Source organism: Cryptomeria japonica, chromosome 2 (genome assembly GCF_030272615.1).
Source record: "Cryptomeria japonica chromosome 2, Sugi_1.0, whole genome shotgun sequence".
Taxonomy (NCBI): domain Eukaryota; kingdom Viridiplantae; phylum Streptophyta; class Pinopsida; order Cupressales; family Cupressaceae; genus Cryptomeria; species Cryptomeria japonica.
In genome coordinates, this window is record NC_081406.1 from 132,967,513 (window position 1) to 132,980,026 (window position 12,514).

Sequence of the window (12,514 nt, forward strand, 5' to 3'; positions counted from 1 at the left end):
TAATATAAAACAATAAAATGACCAAGTGAAAATAATATAAAATCGAATCTAAAAAACAAAAAGAAAAAATAATATAAATAAAAAAACTAAATATTAAATCATTAAAAAAACTTAAAGACATAAAACACCTTCAAAAATTTTCACTATTACAAATATATCTATCATTCAATGGGAATGGATACCCTAACCCATCTACTTACCAAACATCTCCACAAAATCAGATCCTAGTTAGCTAACAGTCCCCACCGATTGCGTTAACAAATCCCTAAATGTTCCACTTTTTTACGAAAGACCATTCAGCTGGCACCTCAAATTGATCACCAAACAAAAAAGGTTCCATCAATTATGAAAATAAATCAAAGTGATTTAGATTCTATAATACTATATTCTTGTAATTTTGGGTTGAGTATAATCTCTGCTTTACTCATTACAAAACTTAAAACTTGGAGTAAAAGCAAACCCCACAACTTCTGTAGCTTTGCGTATTAATGGTAGATTCATGTTTCTCGGACGGTAAGGCGTATCACCGTCCGATCGCACGGTTAGTAAATATTCCAAAATCCTTGGAATTGCACATCACCGTCAGATGTGACTAATTGTCCACAGATTCACATCTATTATTGCCAACCACTGAAAGTGGGCCATATAGCTAGCAATACTTTACTTGCATATCGCTTTCAAATTTTTATTTTTTTGATTCATTCTTTGGAATCTCGGAAACATTATTTACTTTTTGAACGACAGTTGGAATCGCAAAGTATCTAGCCAAACTAACATAGAACAGAAACCACGAAGATTCTTTACGTTAGAAAGCAATTTAAAGTTGCTAATATTCCTTGGGTGAAGAAATTTACAACCTTGAATTTTGCCACCAAATTTGCAGCTGAAGGCACATTTTGCCCATTTAAAGATGCTGCTTTGACCGGCAGGTGAAAATTACATTTTTAAATTTTTCTTGGAAGGTTAGATACACAATCCAGTGCGAATAGTGACAATTTGGTTGGAAATTTGTATATATGTGATGGTAAGGGTGACCAAGATTCATAGGAAAGAAACTGAATTGTAGGTGAGGCTTAGAAGGGTAGTTGAGATGGATTTGGTTTCTGTCAATAGGTTCTTTTGTCTTGTCTTCCTCTTGTTTTGCTTTCTGAAATTCGATAGAGTTGTAGAAGCAGCACGAATCCATTTCAATAGTGAAATTCGCTTGCCATCAGATAGGGAAGATGAAGCTGGGGGGACCAAATGGGCTGTTCTCATTGCAGGCTCTGCAGGATACTCAAACTATAGACACCAGGTGATATTTTTGTGTACATCCCTCCATACCCAACTGTGTGTATATATAATACAACATTAGAGATTTTATAATTACTGGCGTATGCTTGCCGGTAATCAAAGTAGTATATTATAACAGATATTACTTCTACTCATATATGCTTGTGGGTAGTCATAAGAATATATCAAGCTGACATAGTTGTCTTTGTTTAACACCCAGTATCTCCACCGATGATGCTTGTGGGTGTTTAGTCAAGATACTTCTCTGTTAGCTTATATAATCTATTTGGACTAACCACAGGCATATATTAGTCAATTTGTTTGGTTTTATATATTCATTAACGGTGTTGCATACAGATAATTTTATGTCACCATACATGTTCTCCACCCCTGCTTCACATTAACCTGCAGGTGTAGCTTAAAATAGTTAGATAAATCTAATTGTGAACTGCAAATAGTGTTTAGATTAGGAAGATCTAAGCACACGGATATATGCTAACAAAGAAATTTATATCATATGTGATTTCGACTCCATATCTCTGTCTTGGAATCTTGCTCTGATGATATACTTGATTGCTAATGTTTCTTCCTTGTTATGAAAGTAGAGTGTACTTTAATGGATACTTTGGTGTTTTTGTTTATGCATGTATATATAGTGGCTAAATGATATATGATTAGATAGATGATAGATCTAGTCCCATACAGAGATGTGGATAGACCACATACATGGAGAAATATGATTGTAGCGCTTTTTGAATTTTAAGACATGTGAGAACATACAGTAAGAGAATCTAAGCTTATGTAAGCTGAATGTTGAATTACTGGTTTTGCAGGCTGATGTTTGCCATGCATACCAAATTCTTAAAAAAGGGGGGCTGAAAGATGAAAATATTGTAGTGTTTATGTACGATGATATAGCACATAATCCTGCAAATCCCAGACCAGGGATTATCATCAACCATCCTGAAGGAGAAGACGTCTATGCAGGTGTTCCTACGGTATGCTCAATTTCAACTTTTTTTCTTTATTAATCTGATCTTTAAGGGCCCAGTGCGTGACTTCATACTAGATCTTCCAAGACTGCACGTACTCTAATTGTATATTTTCATTTCATGCAGGATTACACAGGAAGTGAGGTAAATACAGATAACTTTTATGCTGCTATCCTTGGAGATAAGAATGCCGTAAAAGGTGGAAGTGGAAAAGTTGTTGCCAGTGGTCCTAATGACCATATCTTCATTTACTACACCGATCATGGAGGACCAGGAGTGCTTGGTGGGTATATAGAATTCTTTGTTTGTGAACTTTAATATGCAGCAGATTTCTTCCACTTGTGGCTCCCAAGAACTTTTGATTGATGTCAGCATATTTTTCCATAATTCCCTTGATTTTGTTCACACAGAACTTAGAAAGGCCGTTTACCTTCAGAAGAAAGGGTTTCATGGAATCCCCAAATGTTTTTAATTGATGCCAGTTAAATTTTGTGATTTACTTGAGTTTGGTCTCACAGACAGCTTAGAAAGGCCACTTAGCTTCAGAAGGAATGGGTTTTAAACTTTTATGGAAGCCCACTGGCATAGCTATTCCTTAGGGGAAAAAACGTTCACATAGAGGATTGATAAGCTAGCTTACTTGAGCTCTAAATATGTGGTTCTGAAGGCTCCTAGCATGATGGATCCCATATTCACAGACTAACTGAAAAGAACTATACGATAGTAAGCTTGATCATTTATTTATGTGTCACGTAAAGATTATATTTTCCTCAAACAAAAAAAGAGCAACCAAACGGAAATTAGGAAATCCTTTTTCTATCAGATATTTTGTTCTTTTTGGCTCAATTTCTTAAGAGCATCAGTTCATACTGTGTTTGTTATTCAAATCGTCTATTCAAGCCGTTTCATCCAAGTAGGTTTTACTTTAGATTTGGTTATATAGGAAGTCTTGCATACTCTAGGAAGATTTCCTTGGTTTTTGTTCTTATTAGTGTAAAGACAATCCAATTTTTGCTAAATAAATACTCTAAATTATTCTACACAAGCCAATAATCAATTAAAACTATTACTATTGAATTATGTAAAAGTAGAAGTAAAATTTGATAATTAGGAGATCAGATCTATGTAGATCCATGAGTTTCATCAGCCCTAATTTTTAATTTAAGGGACTGAATTTTAAGTATCTTTCATATTGATTTATTTTATGTAAGAAAATTGATTCATTCAAATGATTTGAACATTTTATCCATGGTTAACATCTAACAATGAACACTACAAGTTGTATGCTTCTAGGCATGGCAGGTGACCTGCTTTGCTAGTTTTTTGTTGCCACATTAAATTCTTGTTTTATCAATCTTTTATGAAGTTCCATACTCTTGAGACCTATACCCATGATTGGTGAAATGGCTTGTAGGAATGCCAAGCGGTCCTTTCCTCTATGCAGAGGATCTTATTGATGTTTTGAAGAAAAAATATGCTGCTGGAACCTACAAAGAAATGGTGAGTAAAGTTAACTAATAGTGTTCATATTGAACATGAGTTCATAAGGCGAGTGCTTTGTCAATTTATATTTGTGTAGTTACACCCTTCCCATAGATTTATCATCTGATTTGGATTTCTATAGAATTAAAATCTCATCGACACTAATATATGCCCACCTATTCAAGGCAATTTTACTCAAATACAAGTCTACTGCCTTTCGGTACTGAAAACATTTTTGAGTTCTTGAGATTTAATATAAGGTATTTGATTATGCAGGTATTTTATCTAGAAGCATGTGAAAGTGGAAGCATATTTGAAGGTTTACTTCCAGAGGGAATGAATATATATGTTACAACAGCATCTAATGCAGAAGAAAGCAGTTGGGGAACATACTGTCCTGGAATGATCCCCTCTCCTCCTCCAGAATTTGACACCTGCCTTGGAGACCTATACAGTGTAGCTTGGATGGAAGACAGGTTTGTTATACTGTGTTATAAGAGGTCCAATGAAAGACCTTAACTCACAACTTGCCTATTGAGATTTACTTTTTATGTTTGCAGTGAAGAGCACAACACCGTATTGGAAACCATAAAGCAACAGTATGTAGTGGTAAGCATATTTCACATGCCTTAGACAGTTTGGTAATCCTGGGAGCAACCTGAATTTTTAGAATGATTTTACTTCTGTTTATATGTGATATTTTACAATAGTGCCAATTGTAATGATGAATTCTCTCATAAAAACACTTCCTGATTATATGGCTTTGGTTTAATGTTTAGGTTTGCCAAGATCTCACATAATCCCTACACTTGCTGTATGGGCACAAAATCTTATTCCTCCTAACCATGAGAAATGAAAATTTCAACAGATAAACTTGAAACTTGACACCTCACCTTGCCACTTCAACATATAGGCAGTTTATTATTTGCTGCATGCCCATATACAGATAAACATATTTTAATTTGCACATATATATCATATTCTGTACAAGTCTAAACAACAGTTACATACCCTGCTCTGTGTAGTATATACATTTGATTTTAAAAGTAATGATTTATAAATATTTTCTTCATTGATTTCATCTCTCTATGCAGCGGTGAATATATATTCACTCCAGAACGACTGTTATCATAGTTTATGTGTTTTAACGTGTGACAGGTGAAAGAAAGAACATTAAACGATGGTTCATACATGGGCTCCCATGTGATGCAATATGGTGACATTCCCATCAGTGAGGAATCATTATCCTTCTATGTGGGCTTTGATCCTGCCAATGCTAATGCTACCTTTGAGAACAGTTTACCACGATATCTTAAGGATAAAAACCCTACATCTATAAATCAGCGTGATGCAGATCTTCTCCACCTGTGGCAAAAGGTTCGTAAACTGGGAAAAAATAAGATAGTCTTCTTGCTGGCTTATACAATTGTTGAAAACATGTTCATGTCAAACTAGATTTAATATACAAGAGGCATTGCAGACATCAAGTGCCTCCATTTTCGTTGTTCTGAAACATTCATTTAGCATCTTTTAGAAAAAGATTTTGGAGTAGTTATGTTTATTTTGTTCTGATCAAGGACATTCATGGAAGATATTTTAGTCTTACAGCTTATCTATAACAATAACTGGGGCTTTCCTCCCTTGCAGTATCAGAGATCCAAGGTTGATTCCCCAGAAAAATTGAAGGCTGAAAAAGAACTCACTGAAGCCATGGCACATCGTTCACATGTGGATACAAGCATAAAGCTTATTGGAAAGCTTTTGTTTGGATCAGAAATAGGCTCCTCTGTTTTGAGTGCTGTACGACCACGTGGGCAACCTTTGGTTGATGATTGGGACTGCCTTAAAGCATTGGTAATAATTATTTCTCATATATTTCATTTGCATTAATCGTATGTAGTTCCCCACTTCTATATTATAAAAATATTACAGAAGGAAATAAGAATTGAAATTATTATTTTTTACCTCATGTTTTCTTCATGCCAAGTTTCAAATTGGTAGTAAGATAACATGTAATGTTAGGAATATTTTTCATGCTAGTCTTTTGTGCAATCTATTGTAGCTGCTAATATTGCTTGTCTATGACAGGTACACACATACGAATCCCACTGTGGACCACTTTCCCAGTATGGGATGAAACACATGCGTTCTCTAGCAAATATCTGTAACAAAGGTATTGGTGTGGATACCATGGCTGAAGTTTCATCTGAGGCATGCACTCAAATCCCAGCTGTGAAATGGAGTTCACTCGTAGTTGGCCACACTGACTGATCACTCATAATGCAAAAATAATTTCAAGAAAGATTTCCCTGTAATTATGTAAATATCATCTTATCTATTTCAGATTGGTAATTAAGCTGAAATTAGAGCATTCAGTAAAAACTTATTATAGATATTATAGAAAGTCTACTTTGTAGCTTTGTTTCCAGTTGGTTTCCATCATACCGATTCATGTAATGCCATAACAGTGATGTTTCTGGAGTTGAAGGCTATGCAGCCATTCAAAATCCAAATATGTAATGTGCAGCATCACTGCTATTGCCAGACTTGCAATGAGGATCAAACAAAGAGAAAAAAATGGAACCTTCTCAGCAGATGTATTGAGATATATTTGATCTATAAAATTCAGTTCAGCATCTTATAATTATGACTGTGTTCATGTCAAGCCATGATATTGCGATTCTGTATGCTAATGAAAGCTCTCTTGATTAGGGCCGCCCTTGGTCAACAGCTGAACATATAAATTGGAAAAATAGCTAACATATAATCAAGTGCTCATTTTCAATCATAAAATTCAAATTACTTCTGATTCAAGAGACCCAAGAAACTTCTAATACATACCTATTAAGTCAAACACATTGATAATGTTTTTTATTTAAAATGCTTTACTGCTAATTAAAAAATGAAAAAGAATTTGGGTTAGCATTCATGAGATCTATGTAACTCTGAGGTATCTGCAATGTGGCCAGTTAGCCACAGCTCATGACAAACATTTATCTAACTGCACTGCTTGGTGTTATGTTGGATTATAACCTGAGCATTCTTGAGGCATAATCATAGCAAGTTGCTTAATTTTGAGGATTCTAATTTTTCTTTAGTTCCATGATGCTGAGGAATAGCAGGAGCTTGGTAGTAACTTGGTTGACAACTACAACTTAAAAGTAGCTTCTTGGTGTGGAAGGAGCAAGCTTTTCTAGAAATGATTCAGATTATTCTTCGTTCAATACTTGTTCAGTGGCCCCTCAAATATCCATCTTCTGAAATTTTCATAATAAAACAAAGTGCAATCTACTAATTTTCTACCTTGAATGCTCATCCTGGGTCATTTTTCTGTAAGGTTTCAAGTAAAATCTAAGGATCACTACCAAGTTTCTGTGCTTGAAAGTAGTGATTGTCAAAAGAGGTTTCATGGTTGTCTTACAAAAACAAAGGTCATGACAGATAAACAAAGGATGGGGATCACATGTAGTGGTGAAACCAATACACTTTAAAACAATATGAGATTTAAATACGTCTCCAGTGCTATACTTAATACTGGAACCTTAGGTTGTCTGAAATGGTAGTATGAAGAAAAAATAGGTCATAGACGAGAGCTGTATCTAAAACAAACTAGGCTACTTTTCAGAGAAAATGGCAAAATAGATGCGAGTTAAATAACACAGATTGACATTATATGCTAAGTAATCCAGATTCAAAAAGGATGAAGAGAAAAGATGTGTCTAATTAATAAGAAGAGTCCTAAAAGATCCTTAAAGAGGATTTGAAGATGATACTAAAAACATTTGTGTGAATGCCCACAATTTTGCCATTATGCACCAGAAATCTTAATCTCAGTTCTGCTTGATGCCAGAAAACAACAATTCGCTACTCATTGCCAAAGATACAATGTTCACAAATCATTACCAAATGGAAAAACAGGTTTTATTAAATAATGCAATACAATTTTTTCTTTCTAAATCAGCATTGCTTTCTGGAGTTGGATGCCCTATAATTATGAAACAAAATTAGTACCCAAATTGGAATCAATGTAAGGTGCCATCATGCAGGCCCACTTTGCCTAGAATGAAAAAGAAAGCATTTATGGTGCATCCAACTTTTGTTAAGCTAGTTTTGAAATACACCTCAAGTACGCATGCATAGCACAAACTTAAATGAGAAAAAATTAGTTACCTATTAGCTGAAAATAAAATCATTTCAGGAGGCAAGGGTGCATGAGTTGTAAAAACTTAACGTGTTTCTCAAACAGTTTCTGTGGATTGGCAGGCAAAAGCATCATAGATGAGGCCTGCATATAAACTATACTGCTTTTCAAAGAAATGATGAGAGTTAAATAACACTGATCAACATTATATGCTAAGCAATCCCGATCCAGAAAGGATGAAGACAAAAGGTATGTCTAATTAATAAGCACAGTCGTAAAAGATACTCATAGAGGATATGAAAGTAATTCTAAGAAAAGGATGTGAACGCACATGATTTTGCTAGTATGTGCTTTAAATTTTAATCTCAGGTCTGTTTGATGCCAGAAAACAACTATCAGCTACTGATTGTTGAAGATAATGTTCACCAATTACTACCAAATTGAAAGACAGGTTTTTATTTTATCAATGAAAGCAATTAGTATCCTTTCCTGGATTTGGATGCCTTGTAATTATTTTGTGAAGACAGAGTTAGTGCCCTTATTGGAACCATTATAAGTTGCTATCATGTAGACCGACTTTGTATCGAATGAAAGACAAAGCATTTATGGTGCATCTGATTTGTGCTTGGCTAGTTTTGAAATACGCCTCTAGCATGGATGTAAAGCACAACCTTGAATAAGAGAAATTTTGTCACCCGTCAGCTGAAAATAAAACCATTGCAGGAGGCAAAGGTGCATGAGTTTCAATACTTATGTAATTCTCAAACAGTTTCTGTGGATTAACAGGAAAAATCCTTCATATAATAAAATGAAGCTGAGAAAAATAAACACAGTTGCAGGATCACTCTTCTACCAAAACATGTACCGAGTATATAACAGTGGACAAGATCAGCACAAAAAAAGTAATTAGTCATGGCTAATGAAATCTATGAAGAGAATACAGTACCACCACACTAAAGAAATTCGTTGCAAAGATTCACCAGGAAAATTGGGCCCAGGATGTACTCAAATCTCCTGGTAGCTGCATTTAAATGTAATTTCCTGGTGACACTATTCTTGCAAAAGATATAGCAAAATTAATCAAAAAAATACCAATGTGTAGGATATGGTTCACGCTAAGTTTTACACCAGGAAGCTGCCTAATTAGGTACCACACATCCTATTGCTGGTTACCTAGAGTTGTGACTTTTAAGTTTCACAAAGATGGATTGATTCCTTTTGCAGTTATGTATATTGGATCATCTGGGACCTGGTAAACAATGCTTAGAGATGCAGAATTTTATATTCAGGCATAAGAATGGACTAGCATTTGGTCCAGAAGCCTTAGTTAAGCAATATATAAGATATAAAAGAAATCCAGAATCAAAGTTTTCGACACAGCATGCTTCATACAGCTTGACCTTCCCTCATTGCCAAGCCCTTCTACATTGCAAATGATTTCCCAAAACAAACAAAAAGAACTAAAACTTTAATTACACATCCAATTGTCAGAAACATTTTCCACGTCTCCAAATATCTTAAAGGCTTAGAAATAAATTCCCCTAGAGTAAAAAGTGAAACTTAATGCTTTGCTTTCTTCCCAGGCACTTTAATGTACACTTCTGTACCGTTAATCAATGCTATTGGTACTATCTCATCTACAGTCCCATTTCCCGATCCAGCAATAGAACAACCAGAGTCTACTAAATTGGCTATGGTAGCACAACTGATGTGCATTCACATGATGATTATGATTATAAAATAAGCTTCAGCACAGAAATTGCTTACATAACTTTTAAGCAGACTCTGCTCCAGCTTCAGCAAAAAAATTATTAGGTGGGACGCCTAATAGTTTTCAGAGGGTTCAATAACATAAATTGAACAAAAACTTACTCAGTCAATTTGTCAACAGATTTATGCACAGTGAAGGCCTAGGACACAATGCACAATGCTCTAAGTGTAAGTATACATCACACTTGTTTTACTTTTGCCACCTGATTTGGATAGGTACTCAATCTATTGATGTTCTGTTTTTATTTGTTCTCTGTATGTTAGCTTAAGGGCAATCAGGACAATCACCATATCTAGACAAATTATTTAAATACATAAAGTACTATATTATAGAAACAGGTTTCTGAAAAAATGTAACATTTTTTTTTGGGATAGAAACCACCTGTTAGATCACATTTTCCTGCTCAATCGTCAGGATGAGTGATATGGATCACAAATTGTGACTCTTGTCCCAGTTTTTCTTCCAGCCACCTGTTTTTTCCAATATATATTGTTGTTTTAACAAAATTTTATTACCCTAAACTTGGCTGCAGGGCAATTGGTAGATGTGCTTGTAAAGGATAATCTGACTTTGAATTCCTAACCCATTCGAGCATCCTGAAATAATAGAAATTTATAAATTTCATTCCTATCAACACAGTGATCGGTAGGCCTAAAATTAAGAAAAAATGATTAGATCCCAAACAACAACAAAGCACCATAAACTCACTTAAACTAGAAAATTTTCCACCAAGATGCAAATCTCACATAACAGATAGTCTATGATAGAAAAATCTGTATCAAGAATCTGGGTTTTCACCACGATATAAGTTTCATTCCTACCAAAACAGTGATCGTTAGACCTACAATTAACAATAAAAATATTGGATCGCCCACTACAATAGCAAAGCACTATAAATCCACTTTAACTTGGAAATTTTCAATCGAGAAAAGCAAATCTCACATGAAAGATAGCATATAATAGAAAACTCAAAATCGCTACCCAGTTATAACAAGAGTCTGGGTTTTCACCACAGGGCTTAAAACTGGCCATAAATTCATAATATATTGAATAATGCTTCTGAAATTGATACCAAAAATTTCAAACACAGTTTAATTCAAAAGCATTATTCAATATCAGCATGGACAATGAAAATCTAATCTTTAATGGACACAATATACTCCAAAATACAAAACCCATTACAATTCTAGTGCTGTTTCCTTGCTTCTGAATCCAGAAATTCCAAACTAAAATGCTTACCCATTACAATTTTAGTGCTGTTTTTTTAATTCCGAATCCAGAAAATCCAAACTAAAAATGCTTAGCTATGGAATTTCTGAAAAAGCCAATACCCAATACAGTGTTGTGCTGAACTGATTTTAATCGAACTGAAATCAGCTCAGAAGAACCTATTCGTCAATGAGTGGTAGTCTGTTTTACTTACTATTTAAAAGATTCAGTGATCTAGTCTCATTGATTTCAATCTCCACTCCAGCTTCTGATCTTTTTTCTTCCCTATCTTGAATTTGTAGTGTTTCAATGGCACATGAATTGTTGATCTTGCATCACAGTATGCAAGATTTATGACATTTTTGTTTGTTCGGAGGTATTCCTCTGCACTATTATATCAACGATTTTCACGTGGAGAAAAGGTACTAGATAATTAGATATAGATAAGCATTCAAATACGGTCTTGCAAAGATTTCACTTGGATTGGATAGTATTTATTTAATACTATCATGCCATGACACTTGGTTGATATGCTATACGTGTATTTTAGAGGAATTTATTTCCTTTATAATTATCAGTGATGCAAGCTTGTTTCGCATAAAAAGGTATATTCTACCTTTTTGTTCTTTCCTTCACTAATCTCAACAAAGGCCTCTTGATTATAATCCCTACTAGCTTATATATATTAATATTCTATATAAAATAAATCGAGAGATTATTTTATATAGAATATTAATATATAAGCTAGTAGCACTTGCGACCTAATATGGAAGACATTAAATTAGTTAATATATAAATAGACTATTGTATTATTAGGCTTAGGCTTAGACTTAATGTCTAGGGTTAGGCTTAATTAGAATTATGCTTAGGGTTAAGGGTTATGGTTTCAATTATGGGTAGGGTTAGGGTTGATTTCATGGTTGGGTTATGGTAAGGGTTTATGTTATGGTTTAGCATTGTGCTCGGGATTATTAATAAGGTTAGGATCTATAACATGGTTATTGTTGGGGTTAGTATTGGAGTTAGGCTTAGGATTTATGGTTATGGTTAAGATTATGCGTAGAGTTAGAGTTTATATCATGATTAGTGTTAGGGTTAGGATTAAGGGTTATGCTTAGAATTATGATTATGGTTATTTTTTAGGGTTAGAGTTATGGTTACTGTTAAGATTTACATTATGGTTATGATTAGAATAAGGATTATGGTTAGAATTAGGGGTTAGGATTATGGTTAGGGTTAAGGTTTACATCATTTTTAGGTTTAGGGTCATGTTTTTGGTTAGCGTTTAGGGTTAAGATTAGGGTTATAATTATTGTTTACCTCGTGGTTAGGGTTAGGATAAGGGATTAGTTCATGATAAATGTTCAATTTGTCTTAATCCGCAGTTAGGTTGAAGGTTGGGTTATGATTCCATTTAGTTTATATTAGGGTTCAATTTGTTTTAGTTAGAGAAGTAGGGTTCAAATTAGTTTAATATTTAATTACATGGAGGAGGTTAAGGGTTCATTTCAGTTTAGTTTTAGGTTTAAGGCTCAATATCGTCTAGGGTTCAGGGTTAGGGTTTATTGTGGTTAGGATTAGGGTTCATGAAACATGACAATTCAATATAATTTACGATTACGATTAAGGTCATAAATTAGGGTTCTT

The 12,514-nt window shown here is 34.3% G+C and overlaps 1 protein-coding gene across 1 annotated transcript; it reads left to right on the top strand.

The window, feature by feature from the left end:
* The first annotated feature begins 907 nt into the window (after positions 1-907).
* LOC131073253 (vacuolar-processing enzyme alpha-isozyme) lies at positions 908-6,393 on the top strand. Its single transcript, XM_058009661.2, has 9 exons — positions 908-1,294; positions 2,106-2,270; positions 2,391-2,547; positions 3,679-3,764; positions 4,023-4,222; positions 4,307-4,355; positions 4,905-5,123; positions 5,394-5,600; positions 5,835-6,393. Exons 1-9 carry the CDS (start codon positions 1,091-1,093, stop codon positions 6,015-6,017), a joined length of 1,470 nt encoding a protein of 489 aa, XP_057865644.1. The 5' UTR covers positions 908-1,090; the 3' UTR covers positions 6,018-6,393.
* Positions 6,394-12,514: the final 6,121 nt, after the last annotated feature.

Excerpts from the sequence above, each read along its gene's own strand:
- LOC131073253 (XM_058009661.2), top strand. The coding sequence starts at position 1,091 with ATGGATTTGGTTTCTGTCAATAGGTTCTTTTGTCTTGTCTTCCTCTTG. Across the intron at positions 1,295-2,105 it reads ACTCAAACTATAGACACCAG|GCTGATGTTTGCCATGCATA; the intron begins GTGATATTTTTG and ends CTGGTTTTGCAG. Across the intron at positions 5,601-5,834 it reads GGGACTGCCTTAAAGCATTG|GTACACACATACGAATCCCA; the intron begins GTAATAATTATT and ends TGTCTATGACAG.